Genomic DNA, 22,533 nt, shown 5'->3' with positions numbered 1-22,533 from the left:
CCTTGTTCTATCACAGGGCACAAGTGAACAGAGTCTGTCCCCTTCCTTCTTGACCCTAGCCCTCAGGTATTTATAGACCTTGATCAGATTCCCTCTCAGTCTTCCCTCTAGATGAAGCAGCTCCAAGTCTCTCTGCCTTTCCTCATCAAGCAGTGCTCCACTCCCTTCATCATCCTTGTAGCCCCCTGCTGGACTCTCTCAAGTCTATCCTTGTCCCTCCTGAACTGGGGAGCCCAGAACTGGATGCAATATTCTAGGTGGGGCCTCACTAGGGCAGAAGAGAGGGAGAGGAGAACCTCCTTGGATCTGCTGGACACACAAAATATCATTAAGCATGTCAAAGAAAACTCTTAACAATGGGTTGAAGTGAGTCTCAATGTTTTTACCCAAACCTCTGCATGCATTAGCAAGTTTGGCAGTTGAGGAGTTGAGTGCTATATGGGCTCTACTATTGCTTTGCCACAACACAGAATACAAACAAATCCCCTACACTTCTCCAGTGAAAACAAAGAAGGGCCAAGAAGGAAAGGTTTATTGAAGGCCTCAGGTTTTGGGAAAGCAGGTTAACTGGTCACCTGGGTAAGCATCAAGCCAAAAGGCTGCAGACCCTGAACTCTTTGGTTTGCTGAGCCATTTTGAGAAAGACACTTCAAGTGCTCAGGGTTTCAACACCCTCTCTGCTTTTCACTATTCCTTCTTAACCCTGCCATTAACACACTCCTGGCAAAACACCAACACCACAACATACCACAGAAAATTGTTGCTGAAATACTCCATACAAAATGTGTGCACCATGGCTGCAATCAGAAAACTCAGAGTTTCCATGGATCTTTTGTAATCACCTACAGCAAGGCCTTAAAGCAGCTGGTGTTTAGGAGAACTTGCCCCAGAGCCCAAGGAACGCATTTCATCTAGGAATGAAACATCTGAAGTGTTTCACTTACAGCTGAAGACAGGGATCCTCTTGCCATCCTCTCAAAGCCAAGTGCCAGGACACAATCAGCCAAACCTGAAAACAACATTTGTGGCTGTTTAAAAACACAATGCAATTACAAATCACACCTGGCTCTGAGCAACCTCATCTAGTATGAGGTGTCCCTGCCCATGGCAGGGCGGTTGGAACTGGATGATCCTTGAGGTCCCTTCCAACCCTGACAATTCTATGTACTAACAATTATTCACCTACAAGAAATATACATAAACAGCTACCAGCTGCTCCCCCTTTTTTCTTCATGGGTGTGAAATTGGGGTGGGAATGGCACTGATACAAACATATTGATACTGAAGAGTGAGAGACCACTGCAGGGTTTGGGTTTACTTTTAAACTGTTTGACAGCAATTATCTTAGATGACCCAGCACTCATGTCTCTTAGAATCACCACACAGAACCTCACTATAGCTTTCATTACAGACACATCTGCATTTAAGTGAAAGAAAGGATCAAAGTCCACAAAGGAACTGCAGGAACAGGAGAAAACACTCATCTGGCAGTTCAAAGCATAGTCTGTCACAAAGCATTGCTGTCTCCCCTCTCATCTGAAAATGAGTTAAACAGAATAATAGAATTGCCCAGGTTGGAAAGGACCTTGAAAGGTCATCCTGTCTGACCTCCCTGCAGTCAACAGGGACATTCACAACTAGATCAGGCTGCCCAGGGCCTCATTGAGGCTCGCCTTCAGTATCTCCAGGGATGGGGCCTCAATCACCTCCCTGGGCAAGCTGTTCCAGTGTTCCACCACCTTCATAGTAAAGACACTGTTCCTAATATCCAGTCTAAGCCAGGCTTTTTAGCAGATTCTTCTCTCCTCCTTGTCCTGCACTCTGGTGTCTTGCACTACTGTAATGGAATTTGTTCTGCACTACTCCAAACAACCTTTTCAGTAAAAGCTTAACCAGCTCACTACTTGTTCACAGAGCTTATAACACAGGAATGGATGTTTATATCGATGAACATCGTGGCACTGCAGCCTAGGCCCTAGTGTGGTGGGTTAACACCCATTCTGAAAAGAAACAAAACTGGTGGAGGGCTTGTGGGTGCTTTGTCCTCCCTGCAGGGTGTTTTCCCCCCTGGGAAACTGAGTCTGTTCCACTCCCCCCTCCCTGCCCAGCTAGGGTATAAAAAGCAGGACACTGCAGTCATTAGGTCTCCTTTTGGCTCCTGCCTCTCCTGGATGAGAACTACTGCAGCTGCCTTTCTGCTTTCTGCCATGTGGTAGGGCCTGATCCTTCTCCCTGCTGCCTCCGTGCCTCTTCAAAGAGAGACTGGTTTTGTATTCTTGGTTTTCCCCCCCCCCCATCCATCCTTGTTCCTTGCCCTTGTGAACCTTACCTGTTATTGTTATATATATATATATATTTTAAAGAAAACTCTTTACCTCTCTGCTTCCAGGCCAACTCCAAATTATTGCTTGGTGGATTTGCTCCTTCCCTTTCCTTTCTTTTCCCTCTCTGTTGGGAGGGAGGAGGGGGGAGCAGGGGAGAGATTCTCAGCCTTGCCCCCATCTGAGCTCTTAACTCCCAGTTAAGGCTCAAACCACTACACCTAGACACTTAGCTGCAGAATAAAGCTCTACTTCATAGTGAGTCCTGCCCTTTGGTGCTTGGTTTTCTACTTGTATGTACAACTGACCAGCCTTGTCAGCTGAGGGAAGCAGAAACCACAACTTGCCTGCAGTGATAGAACATTTACAAGTCAGAGCACTCAGGTGTTCATTAGTTCCATTCTTCATTCAAGATCTGTTTATAGAAACAGATAATTCCTATTCCCCAGCCCCAGAGCAGGACAGCTCACCTCCTTCTACTAGCTGTTTGGCCATGAACAAAGCAGTTGAGCCAGTAGAACAGTTGTTGTTAACGTTGATGATGGGAATGCCAGTCAAACCCAAGCCATGGTAGATGGCTCGTTGTCCACAGGTTGAGTCACCTTGAAACACACCACAGAAATGAGGCACACACTCTAACTCCACCAGCAAAAGAAACCCCACCAGCTATAAGCAATGCCACCACTTCAACTTTTGCACTGGCATCTTCAGTATGTCCCTCAAGCATCCACACTACAAGAGCCTTAGAAACAAGATGAAAACAAGTGGATTTTTAAAACATTTTAATACACTTATTTTGCACCACAGGAAAGTGTGCACCACCTGATCTTGCTGAAAGAGCTACTTGGATACAAGACATCTGCAAGACAATTCTGTGGAAGTCTTTCCATACCTGTGACTAGAACTGGAAGCTCCACAAATGAAGAGAGAGCGAGCTGGTCATTAATACTACTATTTTTTCAGAGACAGTTCTACACACTGACACAATTAAATATTATCTCCTGATACTGAGGGAGTCCCTCAGGCTCTTATCCACACAGAGGTGGATGAACTTCATCCACAAAGATGCCTGCACGTGTCACAGATGTCACATCCCAACCCAATGACATTACTTACCATAAACATAACCCACACACGCCTGCTTCACCTCTGAATAAGGAATCCCAGCATCAGCTAAAGCATTCTGGCCTGAAAGAAACATAATTCAGAAGTCACAGAGAGTTTCAATGTTGGAAAAAGAAATAAAACTTTTAAAAGGCAAGCAGCAGCTCTCACAGGGTCACAGGATGTTAGGGGTTGGAAGGGACCTCTGGAGATTTTCCAGCCCAACATCCCTGCCAGAGCAGGAGCATAGAATCTAGCGCAGGTTGCACAGCAACACATCCAGACAGGGCTTGAAAGTCTCCAGAGAAGACTCACAAGCATGAGGAGCAAACCCAGAGGAATTTGGATGATTTGTGCACTCAGAAGAGAGCTGCAAAAATTCCATCTGATAGGATGCAAAGGGTTAATACAGTTTTGCATCTTACTTCTCACAAGGATAATTCTGCAGCATTTTGACTTCTGACCAAGCTCCTTTACCATAATGTTTCTTGCAGTCAGCCCTATGCTTATGCCCAGAGGCTGCTTATCATAGTATAGTATCAGTCAGAGCTGGAAGGGACCACAAGGATCATCCAGTTCCAAACCCCCTGCCATGGGCAGGGACACTCCACACTAGATCAGGCTGGCCAGAGCCTCATCCAGCCTGGTCTTAAACACTTCCAGGGACAGGGTCTCAACCACCTCCCTGGACAACCCATTCCAGGGCTTCACCACTCTCATGGTGAACTTCCTCCTCACATCCAGCCTGAATCTCCCCACCTCCAGCTTCATTCCATTCCCCCTTGTCCCAGTGAAGGTATATTTGGCTAATACAGGGAGGTGTGACATTATTTAAGTGTCCTATACCATTTTATGTTGCCCCTCTGATTTCAGTACTGGAAGACAGCAAGTTGAACAGATCAGTTATGGATTTTGCAAAAGTGTTCTTTCGTATCAGTTGTTTACTATCACAGAATCACAGAAGATTAGAGGTTGGAAGGGACCTCCAGAGATCCAGTCCAACGCCCCTGCCAAAAGCAGGATCACCCAAGGTAGTCCACACAGGAATGCATCCAGACAGGGCTTGAAAGTCCCCAGAGAAGGAGACTCCACAACCCCCTGGGCAGCCTGCTCCAGCACTTCATCACACTCACCGCAAAGAAGTTTCTCCTCACGTTGAGGTGGAACCTCCTGTGCTGTAGTTTATGTCCATTGCCCCTTGTCCTATCACAGGGTGCAACTGAATAGAGGCTGTCCCCTCCCTCAGCCCTCAAATGTATGAGGTGAAATCTTCTATGTTCAAGCTTGTACCTCTTGTTCCTTGTCTTATTATTGTGCAACACCCAAAAGAGCTTGGCCCCCTCCACTTGACACCCACCCCTCAAACATTTATAGACATTGATCAGATCCCCTCTCAGTCTTCTCTTCTCCAGACTAAACAGCCCCAGGGCTTTGTCTCTTCACAGGGGAGATGCTCAAGTCCCCTAATCATCCTCATGGTTCTCCCTTGGACTCTCCCCAGCAGGTCTCTGTCTCTCTTGAACTGGGGAGCCCAAAACTGGACACGATACTCCAGCTGTGGTCTCACCAGGACAGAGAATAGGGGCAGGAGAACCTCCCCACACCTGTTGGACACACTTTTCTTGATGCATCCCCAGGATGCCATTGGATCTCTTGGCCACAAGGGCACATTGCTGTCCCATGCAGAACACCAGCACTCCAAGGCCTTTCTCCATGGAGCTGCTCTCCAGCAGGGCAGCCCATAACGCGTCCTGGTGCCTGTTGTTATTCCTCCCCAGATGCAGGACCCTGCATTTGTCTTTACTGAACTTCATGAGGTTTGCCTGCACCCAGCTCTCAGCCTGTCCAGACCTCCTTGGATGGCAGCACAGCCTGAGGGGTGTCAGCCACCCACCCCAGTTTTGTATCATCAGGAACTTGCTGAGGGTACTGTCAATCCTCTCACTATAGCTGTGAAGGGACAGCAGGTGTTCCTTTGGGGGTTTAATACAGAGATTACCTGTAAGATCTGAAGTGTCAGCAGTCAAACTGAATGCTTCATTATTACATTACCTGCCTCCTTAGCCATCTCAGGATAGTCAACACCATTCTCCTGTGGCTTTGTAAACTGCCAAAAACAAACAGAAGGACAAATCCTGATGAGATTCAGCACAGCTTTTGCTCAGATTGCTACATTTAAAAGCTTTATATTTAGCTTAGAAACAGGTTTGTGAACAATCCGTTTCAAACAATGCAAACACTTTGAATTGAGCCACAAGTGCATGCACAAAATCTGCACAGTTCCCACATGCCACTGCTAGGCCCTGTGATGGCTAAGACCAGAAAACAGTGCAGGCTTATGGAAGCTGAGGACCACCTCTGCTGAGTCTTAAAGATAATGCAGGACTTGCATGGAGATGGTGTCACCATTACAGGCTGATGCCTAAAGATTCCAGAGGAAAAGGTAGAAAGGTAAATAAATGACCATTGGATGTCAAATAAAAACAATGATAAGCTCTAAATAATTCCATTGGCTTGCTAACTAGGATAAAAGTTAGTTGCATAAACTGCTCTGTCAGTCTTTCACTTCTAGCTGCTACTAGGTGGTGTCTTTGCTTGGCTTTGCTGACCTTGGCTGCATTCCCTCTTGTGGCTAAGTGGCAAGCTATGCTAACTGCTTTCCTGCATCTGGGTCGAGGCAATCCCAGGCACAAATACAGGCTGGGCAGTAACTTGCTGGAAAGTGGCCCTGAGGAGAGAGACTTGGGGGTGCTAGTGGACAAGAAGCTCAACATGAGCTCTCAGTGTGCACTTGCAGCCTGCAAAGCCAATCAGGTCCTGGACTGCATCAGGAAAAGTGTGGCCAGCAGGTCGAGGGAGGTGATCCTCCCCCTCTGCTTGGCCCTGGTGAGACCCCACCTGGAGTACTGTGTCCAGTTCTGGCCCCTATTACAAGAGGGATGTGGAGGTGCTGGAACGTGTCCAGAGAAGGGCCACGAGGATGATCAGAGGGCTGGAGCACCTCTCCTACAAGGACAGACTGAAGGAGTTGGGGCTGTTCAGTCTGCAGAAGAGAAGGCTCCGAGGTGACCTCATTGTGGCCTTCCAGTATCTGAAGGGGGCCTACAGAAAGGCTGGGGAAGGACTTCTCAGGAAGTGATAGGACTAGGGGGAATGGAATGAAGCTGGAGGTGGGGAGATTCAGGCTGGATGTGAGGAGGAGGTTCTTCACCATGAGAGTGGTGAAGCCCTGGAATGGGTTGTCCAGGGAGGTGGTCGAGGCCCCGTCCCTGGGGGTGTTTAAGACCAGGCTGGATGAGGCTCTGGGCAGCCTGATCTAGTGTGGGGTGTCCCTGCCCATGGCAGGGGGGTTGGAACTAGATGATCCTTGTGGTCCCTTCCAACCCTGAATGATACTATGATACTATGATGTTTTCACCTTTTCTCCTCTTTCGCTTCTCTGGGGGATGAGGGGAGAAAGAGGCTGTTGGCAGCCCCCTGGCTGTGTCCAGAGGGGTGTCTGTTGTTTGTAAATATATGTGTATTGTACAGATTCATTGCATTTCACCAGGGCTTTGATCAATACTGCCCCTCCACTTCATTCTGTTCTACTCCTCCAACAAAAAGCCACTTGAACTTTGTACAGAACTAAATTCTGCACACGCCTCCCTACAAAAGCCTGATTACACTTTGTAACAAAGTGCTCTACCCCTCACCTAGAGGTGGTAGAGGTAGGCTGGAGGTGGTATTTCCATGTTCCTTCTAATAGGCCTCAGAGTCCACCAGCAACTAACACGTGGCTTGCATTTTTCACACCATGAATAAAAAGTGTCACTACTTGCCACGGGCTGAGGAGACAGAAAACTCTTTCACCTCTCCCCAAAGGAGTAAAATAAAAACGCCCCACACACAGAACTGGAAAGTTAAATGGAAATACCATTCAAAACTATATACAACAGCACAAAACACACAAATTCATAACCAACCTCAGCCCAGTTCTCCAACCTGAGCTTACCAAAACCTCACTTGGCCAACAACCTTGTCCAAAACCTTCACCCCAACCACACCCAAAAAAACAAACCTCAATGCCCACCCTCATCCCTCTCTGCTTTCCCACACACACACTAGGCTCAAAATGGCACAGCTAAAAATTAGCTTTGCCAAGGCTGCTCAAGGCCAAAAACCTCTACTGCATGACAAGAGATAAGGGTCTGCACTGGGAGCAGGGAGAAAAAGGGCAGAACTGTGAAACCCCTTCAGATAGGGAAGATGCAGCATGATGGGAATGAAATAACATAGATGAGAGTTTCCAGTCCACCTCCTGGACTATCTGGTCCTTCTGGAGGACTTTTCTCTACAGTTAAGCCAGCCAGTCTTAAACCCACACCACTACTGAAAACTAAAAAACCCCTGTAGTAACCACTTTGGGTTCTACGAGTCACTTGATGTTCACTGTTAGTAGAGCACAGTTAAATTTGCTAACTCATCATGCTTACCTCCACTAACCCCCAGTCTTTTGCAACACTTGGCTGGACTTTCTGTAGGGCCTGAATTCAGACAGACACCCTTCAGAGTGAAGGTCCTTTGGAAAAATCAGTGAGCTGATGACTTGTACAAGTCAGTCAGAGTGACTGGCATTTACCTGGGCCATCAAAGGGGGGTAAAGTGCACTGACAGTTTCCCAGACCACACTGAGATGATCCCCTTCTAAAAAGGGAAGGCATGGTCTATGGAACTGACAGTGGCACATACAGGAAAGGTGGCATGTTGTTTGGAGAAGCTGTAACAATTTTTAGCAGATATTACATCATTATGATTAAAAAAGGAGAAAGGATAAAATCCTAAAGAACTCCTAACCATTGAATCATTAAGGTAGGAAAAGACCTCATCAAGTCCAACTGTCAGCCCAACGTCACCACACCCATTACACCATGTCCCAAAGTACCACACCTACACACTTTTTGGACATCTTCAGGGACAGTAACTCCACCACTTCCCTGGGCAGCCTGTTCTAATATTTGGCCAGACCTCCAGTAAAGAAATGTTTCCTCATATCCAACCTTAAACCTCCTCTGGTGCAATCTGAGGCCATTTCCTCTGGTCCTGTCTCTACTTGCTTGGGAGGAGACTAACACCAGTCTCGCTCCAACCTCCCTTCAGGGAGTTGTAGAGAACAATGAGGTCTCCCCTAAACATCTTCTTCTCCACACTAAAAATCCCCAGCACCCTCAGTCACTCCTAGTAAGACTCTTTCTCCAGACCCTTCACCACCTTTGCTGCCCCATGCTCCAGCAACCCAATGTCTTTCTCACAAAATGAAATGCTTCAGGTATAGTACAAGGCCTGATGAGAGTTAGCTGTCTGTGCCATGTCACTGTGCCTTCCTTGGGCACTTCACATGTGAATTTAAGGTGATGCCAAATAGCTTCCCAAACTACAGAATCATTGAGGCTGGAAAAGACCGCTGAGATCAAGTCCAGCCTAGGACCAAACACCACCACAGCAGCTAAACCAGGCCACCAGGTGCCACATCCAAGCTTTTCTTAAAGACCTCCAGGGATGGCCACTCCACCACCTCCCTGGGCAGTCCATCCCAGTGCCTAACCAGCCTTTCTGTCAGGAAGTGCTTCCTAATATCCAACCCAAACCTCCCCTATCACAGGTTCAGGCCATGCCCTCTTGTCCTGTCACAAGTAGCCTTGGAGAAGAGCCTGACCCCCGCCTGACCAGATTGCAACCTCCTTTTAGGTAGTTGTAGAGAGTGACAAGGTCCCCCTGAGTCTTCTCTTCTCCAGGCTGAACACCCCCAGCTCCCTCAGCCTCTCCTCGAGTTTCCCCCCAGCTCCCTCATCAGTGATGCAGTCTAACAAACAAACCTAACAGAATTAAGTCTTCACCTTTTCTTTCGTTTGCCCCGTCCAATCACACGGGGTGGAAACACCCATGCAGCTACAAAAAATTAAACACAGCGATGGGCAGTTCTAACTACTCTGGCAAATATCCTCTTAAGCTTCAACCACTGAAGGGAAAAAAGGTTCCTTTAGCTTTTGTTCTTTGGAAACATGCCACACGTGAGCCCTGTGCTGGCACAGGAGGGACCGGGTGCAGGAACACGTCGGGAGAACATTCCCAGGGCACCTGCTCTGCCCACCGGAGCCCCGGCCCCAGGCTGCAGCGACACAAGAGGGACACCGGCCGCTGCCAGCCCACTGTATCGACCTCCTCCAAAGGTCTAACCGGGCTAGCGGGACACACCGACCGCAAATGAACTTTGCGCGGAGCCGCAGGCCCGGCTGGCGGGGCGCAGCGCTCCTCTGCGAGGGGACTCCGTGAGGGACCTGGCGCCAGGGGAGACAGCGCACGGCCCCCGCAGCGCCGTCACCGGCACCCCTCGGCCGCGGGCAGCGACCCCGGCAGCGGCCGTCCGAAGGGCAAACGCCTCAGAGCCGAGAGGCGCTCGGGCCGCCCTGCCACACCGGAGAGGCGCCACGGCTCGCTCTGCCCTCCCGCACGGCCCTAGCGCGCAGACGGTGCCGGGGAGGCGACCAGCTGCGTACCTTTGTCATACCAACGCCCACCACGAACACCCGGCGCTGCATGACGGCGGCGGTGACGGGCGCCTGCGCACCACTCCTGCTGCTGCTGTTTCCCTCCGGCCGAGGCGCCGCCGAGACCCCCTGCGAGCGGCAGCTGAGCGAGGAGCCAGGCGCCGGCGCGGGAGGTGGAGCGGGGCCGGCCCTCCCGCCCCCTCTGCTTAAAGGCGCAGCGCCCGCAGCCCGGCCCCTCGCCGCCCGGCCCCTCGCCGCCCCTCCAGCGGCGGTGGAAGCCGGGCAGCGGCGCCATGATGTGGCTGGGGCGGGCGGGGCGGGAGCTGCTGCGGCGCTGGGGTCGCGGCGGGCTCCCCGCGGCCGCCCCGCGGCGGGGCGCGGAGGTGCTGGTGGGCACGGCTGGCGGGGAGAGCAGCGGTGAGTGCAGCGGGGCCCCTCCGCAACCCGCGGGGCCCCAGGGGTGGGCCCTGGCGCTGGCGAGGGGTCCGTGTAGCTGACGTCCTGGGCCGGATTTTCTTGGTCTACGTAGTTTTACCGGTTGCGGGCAAAAGCACATCGGCTCCCGGCCTGGCGCAACTGGCACCCTGTGTGTCCCAGCCCCTCCTTGGACCACGGCTCTGCCAGGCCTGGCAGTCCCTCAGGCAGGTCCTGGAAACACTCTGGGCTGTCCCTGCAGCTCCGCCGGTCCCAGGGCGGCCGAATCAATCGTCCCTTGCACTTACACCCTCGTAGCGTAGGAGACTGGTTGCTTGGTAGAGTCCATAGCAGGCGGGTCGTTCATATTCCCTTTGCTTGAACCTGTGCCTTGGTGCCTTCCTCAAGAACACAGCTGCCAAATGAATAGCTAGAGGTCGTCTTTTATTTTTTAAAGGTCTCTGTACAGGAGATCTCCATGCAAGCAGCTCTCAGATTTTCTCTGGCAGTAGTAGTAGCAGTGCTAAGGGTAGTACTGGAGCAGAATCTGTCTGTGCATTTTCATGCAGGGGTCGCTGAGCAACTTGAGTTCTGGTTCAGATTGCCAGTGGAATTACTTTCTGGCAAGGTAAACTATTTCAAGAGCTTATAAGCAACTCTTGGTAAATTTGCTGGTCACCATAGACAAATGTAGTACCTGAATTGTGACTTGGCTTTGTTTGCTGGTGCCTTCTGTTAACCTGTGGCTGTTCCTAAGCGGCACAACTTGTTCACTACCTAGCCATTGGTAGAGGAAGACAGAGGACCTAGCAGGACAGAAGATGTGCTATGCATCTGTGCACCTACAGCAGCAGCGCTGTGCAAGGTTAAGGCCAGGGAAGTGAGCAGAAGTCCAGCCAAAGAAATAGGAGAGAAGTTTTCTCTTTCCAGAGCACACAGAAACTATTGGATAATAATTTACAAGTGAAAGTGAGAAGCAGGTAGATGTTGTGGTCTTATTTTTCTGCTTGGACTTAGGAACTGTGAGTGAAGTCCTTTCCACTGATAAGCTTTTAAACTTTAAATGGAGGTGCAATGTCAAAACGTGAACTGGGAGCACTGGAACAGGCTGCCCAGAAAGGTTGTGGAGTCTCCTTCTCTGGAGACTTAAAAAAGCCACCTGGGTGCATTCCTGTGTGGACTGCCCTGGGCCATCCTGTTTTGGCAGGAGGGGCCGGACTGGATGATCTCTGGAGGTGCCTTCCAACCTCTACTGTAATGTGGTACTGCGGTAGTTTGTGCTATTCTCATGCAAACAGCAATCCCAAGATGCTTTCCTCTACTGAGGAGTACACCTGGCCTGTACAATAAAAACTGAGTAAGGCTTGAAAGAGAAACCTGAGATGGATCATTTGGTGGGGTTTTTTTGTTTGTTTCTTTGTAGCTTTTTCCATTCCTGCAGTGATTCTAAGAGATATTCTTATCTGTCATGTTCATGTGGTAAAAGTCTGCTTCTCTGATACTGTTTGCAGTGCTGCTGGATTTTCCAGTTGTGCTGCCTAACTGGGGGTTGTAGACGTGGTCTGCCACCCCCACCTGGGAAACGACTGACTGCTGGGTTTAGAATATACTTCATATGCATTTCCAGGAAAGAGAAGATGCAGCACATGCAGCTGTTGTTCCCAGTGGAGTTGCTGTGTCAGAATTAAACAAAGTGTAACTGAAATTGTCTCTGTTACTAAGGTATTGCTGAAATCCTAATGAGCCGACCCCACGCCAGAAATTCATTGGGAAAAGTATTTGTGGCTGAAGTGAGTATGGGCCTGTGGAAGTGTTTGGAGTCATGAGCACTAACCAAATGCAATAGATAGTTGGGGGAAATCTGAAACAAACGCTTAACAGCTCGCTGGTAGGCAGTGGGAGACTGCACTGGAGCAAGGTTAGCCTGCAGAGAAAACTGTCAGTGCTGTGGGAGCTGCAGATGTGGACTGGACAGAGACACTGGAGCTATTTAAGTCAGCTAACTGAGACCCAAATTAATTTCTTCACTTGCATAATGGCATCAAAAACATGCTTACTGTCAGACCTTAGCAGATCTTCTGTTGCAGGTTTATACATTCTAGAGAAAGTCTGACTCATGCCTGAGCAGGAAGGGGAGTCTGAGGTACAGCAAAGGATCATCTCTGAAAGGAAGAAGATGGGGAAACATCATTCTGAGGCTGTCATGGAGGGATTTTGCTGGCTCCACACACATGATTTCCAGGGAATTCCTGGCACCTGCAGGGAAAGATGAAATAAACCTTCACCATAGATTAGGAGCTTGCTCTAACCTCAGCATCTGCACCCATATGCTTCAAGTTTTAACAACCTTGTTTGCACTTCCTTCCTCACAGCTGTTCAGTGCTCTGGAACAGCTCCGCTTCGACGAGCAGGTTCGTGTGGTGGTGTTCAAGAGCCAGGTGAAAGGTGTATTTTGTGCTGGTAAGTGATAAAAGGCTCTGCAGACTGCTGTTAAACAATCTGATAACAGGATGTTAGCGATGGGAAGAGACCTCTGGAGATCTTCCAGTTCAACACCCCCGCCAGCGCAGGACCATAGAATCTAGCACAGGTCACACAGCAACACATCCAGATGGGGCTTGAAAGTCTCCAGAGGAGACTCCACAACCCCTCTGGGCAGCCTGTTCCAGTGCTCTGGGAGCCTCATAGGAGCCACCTCATGTTGAGGTGGAACCTCCTGTGCTGTAGTTTCCATCCATTGCCCCTTGTTCTATCACAGGGTACAACTGAACAGAGGCTGTCCCTTCCTGACCTCAGCCCTCAGATATTTGTAGATGTTGATCAGATCCCCTCTCAGTCTTCTCCAGACTAAACAGCCCCAGGGCTCTCAGCCTCTCCTCATCAGGCAGTGCTCCAGTCCCTTCATCATCCTTGCAGCCCTCTGTTGGACTCTCTCCAGCAGATCCCTGTCCCTCCTGAACTGGGAAGTCCAGAATTGATGGCTCTTGGGGGTGTGTAGTTATGCAGAAAAGCACCTGGCAGTGCCTGCTAAGAGGGAAACAGGATGGCTTTTGTGTAACAAATCAGACTTCTGAAATGTCTGTCCTGTGAGAGAGACAGGAGGGAACACAATTCAGATGCCTTTTTCCTTTTCTTGGATTCTAATCTTCTCCTCTCCTTAGGTGCAGACTTAAAGGAACGAGCACAGATGGATGATGCAGAAGTTGGACACTTTGTTAAAAGGCTGAGAAATCTGATGGATGAAATAGGTAAATCATTGTTGCAGCTGGAAATGTGTCCTAGCCTGTCTGTGCAGAGCCATCTGGAAATGCTGCAGGAGGGGAAGGATGCTTGCCCCAGCAGGTTGTCCATTGAGGATAGCTTCCCAAATGGTTCCGGCTTGTGCCAAACACAGAGATCTAGTTAGAATTAAATGCCAGCTATCCTGCTGCCCCTCCACAGACAAGATGCCTTCCAGCACTGCCTTTCCAGTGCTGAGGAGCAGCCTGCTGTAACAAAGCTTTCTAGAAAGTTCTGTGTAATCCTTGGGAGACAGTGCTGGACAAAGTGAGCTGTGCTGCTTGTCCCACTTCAAATACATGCTCAGAAGCACTCATGATATGGCATTGATCTAAGAGCATGCATTTGGATCTGTGGATTTGCTAAATGGATGTGCTGAATTCCCAAGGTTTTGCACCAGCAACTCTTCCACCCTCAGCCCCTTTTTCTTTGCAAAAGAATACAGACTGCTTCAGTTGATTTTTCTTGCCCTATTTATGAGTTATTCTGCTCTCATCAGAGAGGAATGTCAAAGTGGAATCTGACTACAATACCAATGAGAACTATAGTAATTAAAAAACAGACAACAATGTGGAGAGAATGATTCTGTCTCACAAAACACAGCAGGAGCTGGGCTGAGGGGTTGGAGTAGTTATACTTCCAGCTCTCTGAGTATTAAAAAGGCTTCTTACCAACTCATCTCAGGGTACCTCAGGATCACCATTTACCAGGTTCAGGAGCCTGGTCTACAGCACCAGAAAAGCTACTTGTAACAGTGACTAGGAAGGGAGTCTTTGTTGTTTAGCTTGTTACTGCTAACTGAGTGTTTAAGCTGGGCATTCACATCATGACTTGCAAGGAGACAATACATCCTGGGTTGTGTTGCAGTATTTTGTGAACACAAAGAAGTGAAGACAGGTCCTGTTGTTTAGACACAGAAAGTTTGTGGCAGAAGAAAATGGATTCTTGAAGGATTTTTTGAGAACTCCTGTCCCCACCTAGAATATTGCATCCAGTTCTGGGCTCCCCACTTCAAGAGGAACAGGGATTTACTTCAGAGAGTCAAATGGAGGGCCACAAGGATGATGAAGGGACTAGAGAACTGCCTGATGAGGAGAGGCTGAGAGTCCTGGGGTTGTTTACTCTGGAGAAGAGAAGACAGAGGTGATCTGATCAATGTCTACAAGTATCTGAGGGATGGGTCCACCTCAACATGAGGAGGAACTTCTTCCCTGTAAGGGTCCCAGAGCACTGGAACAGGCTCCCCAGAGGAGTTGTGGAGTCTTCCTTCTTTGGAGACTTTCCAGCCCTGTCTGGATGTGTGACCTCTGCTGGATTCTATGGTCCTGCTCTGGCAGGGGGGTTGGACTTGATGATCTCCAGAGGTCCTTTCCAATCCCTAACATCCTGTGCTCCTGTGAATGTAAGCATTTAAGTTCCAGCAGTGAGTGGAGCAGAGCTTGTGGAACAGAACTGTCTAATGTGTGGTGTCTCCCCAGCTGCCCTGCCTGTGCCCACAATTGCTGCAATCGATGGCTACGCGCTGGGGGGTGGACTGGAGCTGGCGCTGGCTTGTGACCTTCGAGTGGCAGGTTTGTATGCTGCTTAATACATGTCATCAATGACTCTTTTGAAGAGGACTTGCATGCATGACAGCTGTCTGAATGGAATCCAGCAGGCTAAGTGGGGAACTTACACAACTCAGGAAATGAGGAGGTTTGTCCAGAAATTGTGACATTTGGTTCCTACTGCAAAAGCAGTTTCCGTGCTTAAAAATCAAAGGCTGTTTTTAGACAAGATTCCTTCTGAAACCTACTGGCAGAACTGAATACAGCATGATCATGTAATAGTGGGTCAGCACTGGCTAGATCCAACCCTCCTTTCTTAAATCAGGTTGGACTGGAAGAATTCCTTACTTACTTCCTTAGTCTGGAGCTAACATTGGTTTTAGCAGATGGGACCAGTTCTATTCAATATATTGATCAATGACCTGGAGGAGGGCACAGAGGGCACTGTCAACAAGTTTGCTGAGGACACCAAACTGGGAGGAGTGCCTGACACAGGAGGATCATGCTGCTATTCAGCCAGACTGGGACAGCCTGAGAATTGGGCAGGGAGAAATTTAATGAATACAGAATTAACCAGGTTGGAAAAGACCTTTGAGATCAACCTATCACCCAACACCATCTAATCAACTAAACCATGGTACCAAGTGCCTCATTCAGTCTCTGAAAAGTTTAAACACTTCCCAGTGACAGTGACTCCACCACCTCCCTGGGCAGCCCCTTCCAATGGCCAGTCTCTCTGTCTGTGAAGAACTTCTGAAGTTCAGTAAGGGCAAGTGTAGAGTCTTGCACCTGGGAAAGAACAGCCCCATGGAGCAGGATAGGTAGGGGACTGACCTGTTGGAGAGCAGTGAAGGGGAAAAGGACCTGGGGCCCTAGTGGATGGGAGGTTGACCACGAGCCAGCAACGTGCTCTGGTGTCCAAGAAGGCCAATGCCATTCTGGGCTGGATTAGAAGGGCTGTGGTTAGTAGGTTGAGAGCTTCTCCTCCCCCTCTACTCTGCCCTGGTGAGGCTGCATCTGGAATATTGTGTCCAGTTCTGGGCCCCTCAGTTCAAGAAGGACCTCAGGGAACTGCTTGAAAGAGTCCAACACAGAGCCACAAAGATGATTAGGGGAGTGGAACATCTTCCTTGTGAGGAGAAACTGAGGGAGCTGAGGGCTCTTGATCTTGGAGAGGAGGAGTCTGAGATGTGACCTCATTCATGTTTATCAAGATGTGCAGGGTGAGTGCCAAGAGGCTGGAGCCAGGCTCTGCTGGGTGATGCCCAATGACAGCACAAGGGGCAATGGTGGAAGCTGAGGCAGAGGAAGTTCAATGGAAACAGGAGGAAAGTGTTTCCCTGTGAGGGTGACAGAACAGTGGAACAGGCTGCCCAGGGGGTTGTGGAGTCTCCCTCTCTGGAGATACTCAACACCTCCCTGGATGTGTTCCTGTGTGACCTGCTCTAGGTGATCCTGCTCTGGCAGGGGGGTTGGACTGGATGATCTTTCGAGGTCCCTTCCAGCCCCTAACATTCTGTGATTCTGTGAAACATCTCCATCAGTGGTAAGCAGCCATACTGCACATCTTTCAACTGATCTGGGATGGATATTGGCTAAGCACTGTAGTATCCAGACTGCCTAGGGACTAGCAGAAACACAGTTCCAGCCCAGTATTGACACTTTGTAGTCTTCTTTCATTAGCTATGCAGATCCAAAAGTACCTGAGCAACTCAACTTTAACTTTTATTCTTTTTTAAACAGCTTCATCAGCTAAAATGGGCCTTATTGAGACCACCAGAGGGCTTCTTCCTGGAGCAGGTAACCTTTATTAAACCTTCAGTCTCTTACTTCTCAGCTGTGTGAGGAATATCTTGCATGTAAATTGGAAGCACCATTTTGCCCAAGGGATCTATCAAACAAGCTCTGCTTTAAGCCTTGTCCCAGGCTTGCTGTGAGTTTAGGAAAGTCTCTTTCCACCTTTTCCCCTTCACCAAAATACTCTAAAGGATGCTGCAGCATTTCAGGTGCTTTTCAAAACATGAACATATTCAGCTAGTAGTTGTTATTAAGGAAACCCCTGAGCCCTTTATTTTTCAAGGCTCCTTGTTATGCAAGGAGAGAAAATCCTCACTTGGGAGGCATTTCTCAGTGATGTGAAACATTTGCTGCCTTCCTCAGGTGGAACCCAGCGCCTGCCCAGAGTGGTTGGAATAGGCCTTGCCAAGGAACTGATTTTCACTGGGAGGCAGGTTGATGGGGAGGAAGCCCTCTCAATGGGATTAGTCAATCACACAGTGCCCCAAAACAGCGAGGGAGACGCAGCCTACCAGAGAGCCCTGGCCTTGGCTAAAGAGATCCTGCCTCAGGTGAGTGTGTGATGCCTGTGGTCAGTGCAAGGGAGGTATTTCTGCTGTCCTTAGAGCAATCAACTGAAATTCCTTCCTGGGAGCTGTTCAAGGCTTGGTCCCTGAAGCTGAAATCTCTGTGAGTGCAGTTTCTGCAGGAACAACTGCTCACATCCAGCTGCGTACCCCACAGGACAGCTTCACCTCCAGCTGTGGTCCTGCAGGACATGCTGAAGCCTTGCATTAACTGTAGAGCCCACCAAAGACTTCCCAACTTAGTGCACATTCCTGTAGGCTGAAGGGTGGTTTGGGGCTAGGGTAAGGATACAACACCACTTGTGAACTGTGTGGGGTGGTTTCATTGTGTTGTGTGACTTGTTTGTTTGTTTTTTAATAAAGGCTCCATTTGCTGTGAAAATGGGAAAACTGGCAATAAACAGAGGCATGGAGGTAATGGTTTTGTTTTAATACTGAGGGAATTAGAGCAGACAGGCAGCTCTTAAAGATTATTACAGCAAAATGTTAAAATCCTAGTTTAGATAAAGTATTTAAAACTGCTTCGGGGGGGTTAAAATTCTCTTCAAGGACAAAATGAACACAGCAGGACTTGCTCTCTACAGATGCTAACACTGTAGGTCTAGCCCAGGAGTGAAGGTCACTCCTGTGAGTGTGCATTGATCTGAGGGCTGCACTTCACAGCAGTCTCACTCTTCCCTCTCCTCCCCAGGTTGACATTGCCTCAGGGATGGCCATCGAGGGGATGTGTTACGCCCAGGTAGGTTGTCCTGAAGAGAGCAGCTGCACAGTGTTTGTAGCTAGGTACTCACTGCATCCTCTTTCTGGCTTTGTCCTGCACTTTGACCACACAACCCCATGCAGTGCTAGAGGCTGGGGGATGAGTGGCTGGAGAGCAGCCTGGCAGAGAGGGACCTGACAGTGCTGGGTGACAGCAGCTGAACATGAGCCAGCAGTGTGCCCAGGGGGCATGGAAGGCCAGCGGCATCTTGGCCTGGATCAGGAGCAGTGTGGCCAGCAGGACTAAGGATGGAATTCTGCCATGTGCTCAGCACTGGTGAGGCCTCACCTTGAGCACTGTGTGCAGCTCTGGGCCCCTCACTGCTCCAGCACCTCAGTATCCTTCCTGCAGGTCCAGAGGAGAGCAACCAGACTGGTGAGGGGGCTGGAGGGAAGGTCTGATGAGGAGAGGCTGAGGGAGCTGGGGGTGTTCAGCCTGGAGGAGACTCAGGGGGGACCTTACCACTCTCTACAACTACCTACAAGGAAGTTGTAGTCAGGTGGGGGTCAGGCTCTTCTCCCAGGCAGCTTGTGACAGGACAAGAGGGCATGGCCTGAGGCTGTGCCAGGGGAGGTTTAGGTTGGACATTAGGAAGCACTTCCTGACAGAAAGGCTGATTAGGCACAGGGATGGACTGCCCAGGGAGGTGGTGGAGTGACCATCCCTGGAGGTCTTTAAGGAAAGCTTGGATGTGGCACTTGGTGGCCTGGTTTAGCTGCTGTGGTGGTGTTAGGTCACAGGCTGGTCTTGATTATCTCAGAGGTCTTTTCCATCCTCAGTAATTCTGTGATTCTGGGGTTTCCTCTCTCTGAGGGAACACTGACAGCTAAATCTGCAGCTCTGAGAACACACTTAAGTGGAATTCCAGATTTAATTTCAGAGTAAGAATTGTTGTCATAAGTAGATGCCTTACTCAGCCTGCCTGAGCCCAAATTCCTTCCTGCAACAGCCTCCTGTGACTGTGTATTATGAGTTTCAACAATATCTGAATTATAGGATGGGCTTTGAGGGCGCTTGGCTTGAACAAATGAAAAATCAGACTCCTCCTGGAGTCACTCTTTTGGACATGCTTGGAGAGGATGGACCTTTCTTGGCTAACAGAACCTGAGAGTGCTGTGCCTCTTGTGCATTTTAAGGTGGCAAAATACTGTATTTCTGGAATTTCTTTTCCTTGTACAGCTTTCTGGTCCATGGCCTTTTGTCTTTGATGCTTTGCTTGGGATTCACACCACAACTCAGCCCTAGTGTCCTAGCTGCAAGACATGGAAGGTACAACTTGATGTTATCACAGAAATCACAGAATCAACTAGGTTGGAAAAGACCTCAGAGATCATCAAGTCCAACCTCATGACAACTAAACCATGGCTTCAAGTGCCACATCCAATCCTTTTTTGAACATCTCTAGGGATGGCAACTCCACCACCTCCCTGGGCAGTACATTCCAATGACCAATTATTCTTTCTTTAAAGAACTTTCTCCTCCCCTTGAGCCTAAACTTCCCCTTGTGAAGCTTGAGACTGTGTCCTCTTGTTCTGGTGCTGGTTGCCTGGGAGAAGAGACCAACCCCTTCCTGGCTACAACCAGCTTTCAGGTAGTTGTAGAGAGCAATGAGGTCTCCCCTGAGCCTCCTCTTCTCCAGGCTAAACAACCCCAGCTCCCTCAGCCTCTCCTCATAGAGCTTGTGCTCGAGACCTCGCCCCAGCCTCATTGTCCTTCTCTGGACACGTTCCAAGAGTCTCAATGTCCTTCTTAAATTGAGGAGCCCAGAACTGTACACAGTTGCTGGACAAAGCAGCAATCAGGCTTGGACTCCTACTGCCAAAGTAGTCAGCACTTGAAGCCACCTCAGATTTGTCCCCAGCCAACAGCATTTTCTTGTTTTAATGCAGAACATCCCCACAAGAGACCGCCAGGAAGGGATGGCTGCCTTCAGGGAGAAGCGGCCACCTCGCTTCGTTGGCAAGTGACACTTCCTGCCTTCCCCTGGGCTCTGGAGCTTTTGAGGAGGGCTGAAGAGGAGCCACTGATTTCTTGGGATTATTTTTATGACTGCATTCTTGGTACTTCACTCTGTGCCTTGGACTGCTTTTCAGAAAACTCCACTGAATTCACAAATAAAGATTGAACTTTGAATAGCTGATCTTTGCCCCCTGCACTCGTCTTGCAGATGACACCAAGCTGAGTGGTGTTGAGACACCAGAGGGACCTGGACAGGCTGGAGAGGTGAGCCCAGGTGAAGTTCATGAGGTTCAACAAGAGCAAGTGCAGGGTCAATGAGGCAGAACAATCCTCGCTATCAATACAGACTGGGGGAGGAGTGATAGAAAGCAGCCCTGAGGAAAAGGACTTGGGAGTGCTGGTGGGTGAGAAGCTGGACATGAGCAGGCAGTGGGAGCTTGCAGCCCTGAAGGCAAATCATATCCTGGGCTGCATCAAAAGATGTGTTGTCAGCAGATCCAGGGAGAGGATTCTGTCACTTTCTTCTGCTCTGGTGAGACCTCATCTAGAGTACTGTGTACAGCTCTGGAGCCCTCAAGATAGGAAGGACATAGACCTGATGGAGAGGGTCCAGAGCAGGGCCATGAAAATGATCAAGGGGTTGGAGCACTTCTGCTATGAGGACAGGCTGAGGGAGCTGGGGGTGTTCAGCCTGGAGAAGAGAAGGCTCTGGGGAGACCTAATAGCAGCCTGTCAGTACCTGAAGGGGGCTCCAGGAAGAATGGAGAGAGACTGTTTGCAAAGGCCTGCAGTGACAGGACATGGGGTGGGGCAATGGCTTCAAACTAGAGAAGATTGAGATTAGATATCAGGAAGAAGCTTTTTACTATGAGGGTGGTGGAACACTGGAACAGGTTGCCCAGGGAGGTGGTTGAAGTCCCTTCCCTGGAGATACTCAATGTGAGGCTCAATGAGGCCCTGGGCAACCTGATCTAGTTGGGGATGTCCCTGCTGACTGCAGGGAGGTCAGACTGGATGACCCTTGGAGGTCCCATCCAGCCTGGACCATTCTATGATTCAGTCAGCAGTTAGGGCTCTTGCAGAGGTCAGGTCAGAAGGGAGGAGCTTTGCCTCACCAAAAGCAAATGAACAAAAAATCACCACAGAACAGGCTGAAAACCAAATGTACATGAGCCCACCACACTGCAGAGCAAGACAGCTTACAAAGAAAGAAAACCTCCTCAAGCCTGCTTTATCAGTGCTATCCCAACTCCTCAGAACAAGCGGGATTCACACAGAGCCATGGCATTTGCCCTCAGGAGCTGTTGCAAAACACTGAGCTCCCACCTCAGCAACTGACCTGGCAGCTCTCTGCTGTCAGTCCCTGAGAAAATGCAAGGCCTCTATGTGCACAGAGATGTGCCACTCGGGCACCTTGGCCGTGCTACCTCTGTCCCATCACCTATTTTTCTCTTTGAAGTTACTTTCTCCCTCTGCTTAGAGGTTCTCCAGCACTGAGCCTTGCCACACCATTTAGCCCTCTGGCATCTTTCCTAGACTGGAGCTTTCAAGCAAAAGTGCATTGGAGAAACCTAGTTGCACCAAAATACACTTCCAAAATGTGCCAGACATTTGGAACTGGGGGGTATTTCATGGCTTGTAGCAAAATACAGTTACACTTGTGCCACAAGTTAACCGAGGGCCCTGTGGGTGAGGTAACCTTACCAGATTAAACCTGTGCAAGCTTCCCATGTGAAGACCTGCAAAGGTGAAGCAGAGTCAGGATCTTCAGCCTTCAGAAAAATATGCTGCAGGTGAAATACAAAGGGTTGAAAGTTGCTTCCAGAATTACTCCTGCAGCTGTACAGGAATGTGAAGAGACCTTTCTGTAACTGGCACCTGCAAGTAAATGTAGTGGATTTAGACCTTGTATGCATTTGTACTTATTAGCTTGACAGAATTCCACTCCCTTTGCCTGAAGCATGGGGGACAAAACAAGAAGGGTATGGAAAAAGTCATTTACAACCTGTGTGAAGTTCTGGGCATAGAGGAACTGAATGAGGTTCAACAAGGATAAGTGCAGAGTCCTGCAGCTGGGAAGGAAGAATAAACTGCAGCAGTACAGGTTAGGAGGTGATCTGCTGGAGAGCAGCCCTGTGGAGAAGGACCTGGGAGTCCTGGTGGATAATAAGTTCTGCATGGGTCAGCAATGTGCCCTTGTGGCCAAGAAGGTTCTCTTTCCCCTCTACTCTAGTGAGACCTCACCTGGAATATTGCATC

The 22,533-nt window shown here is 49.4% G+C and overlaps 2 protein-coding genes across 2 annotated transcripts in view; one reads left to right on the top strand and one right to left on the bottom strand.

The window, feature by feature from the left end:
- The window catches only part of SCP2 (sterol carrier protein 2), a 30,716-nt gene extending 20,554 nt beyond the window's left edge, over positions 1-10,162 (bottom strand). Inside the window, exons 1-5 of the mRNA XM_068140614.1 lie at positions 9,962-10,162; positions 5,478-5,532; positions 3,438-3,509; positions 2,792-2,923; positions 945-1,009 (exon numbers count right to left, since the gene is read on the bottom strand). Coding sequence (XP_067996715.1) covers positions 945-1,009; positions 2,792-2,923; positions 3,438-3,509; positions 5,478-5,532; positions 9,962-10,003 — 366 coding nt within the window. The 5' untranslated portion in view covers positions 10,004-10,162. The remainder of the gene's footprint in view (positions 1-944; positions 1,010-2,791; positions 2,924-3,437; positions 3,510-5,477; positions 5,533-9,961) is intronic.
- Positions 10,163-10,178: 16 nt separating this feature from the next.
- Positions 10,179-20,453, top strand: ECHDC2 (enoyl-CoA hydratase domain containing 2). The gene is made up of 10 exons (XM_068140615.1): positions 10,179-10,369; positions 12,089-12,156; positions 12,739-12,826; positions 13,528-13,614; positions 15,124-15,216; positions 16,936-16,992; positions 17,353-17,540; positions 17,919-17,969; positions 18,247-18,294; positions 20,205-20,453. Exons 1-10 carry the CDS (start codon positions 10,246-10,248, stop codon positions 20,280-20,282), a joined length of 882 nt encoding a protein of 293 aa, XP_067996716.1. The 5' UTR covers positions 10,179-10,245; the 3' UTR covers positions 20,283-20,453.
- Positions 20,454-22,533: the final 2,080 nt, after the last annotated feature.

Source organism: Melanerpes formicivorus, unplaced genomic scaffold (assembly GCF_026170545.1).
Source record: "Melanerpes formicivorus ecotype bairdi unplaced genomic scaffold, bMelFor1.0.p_v2 SCAF_7, whole genome shotgun sequence".
NCBI classification, from domain to species: Eukaryota; Metazoa; Chordata; class Aves; order Piciformes; family Picidae; genus Melanerpes; species Melanerpes formicivorus.
This window is presented reverse-complemented; position numbering and strand designations above follow the sequence as displayed.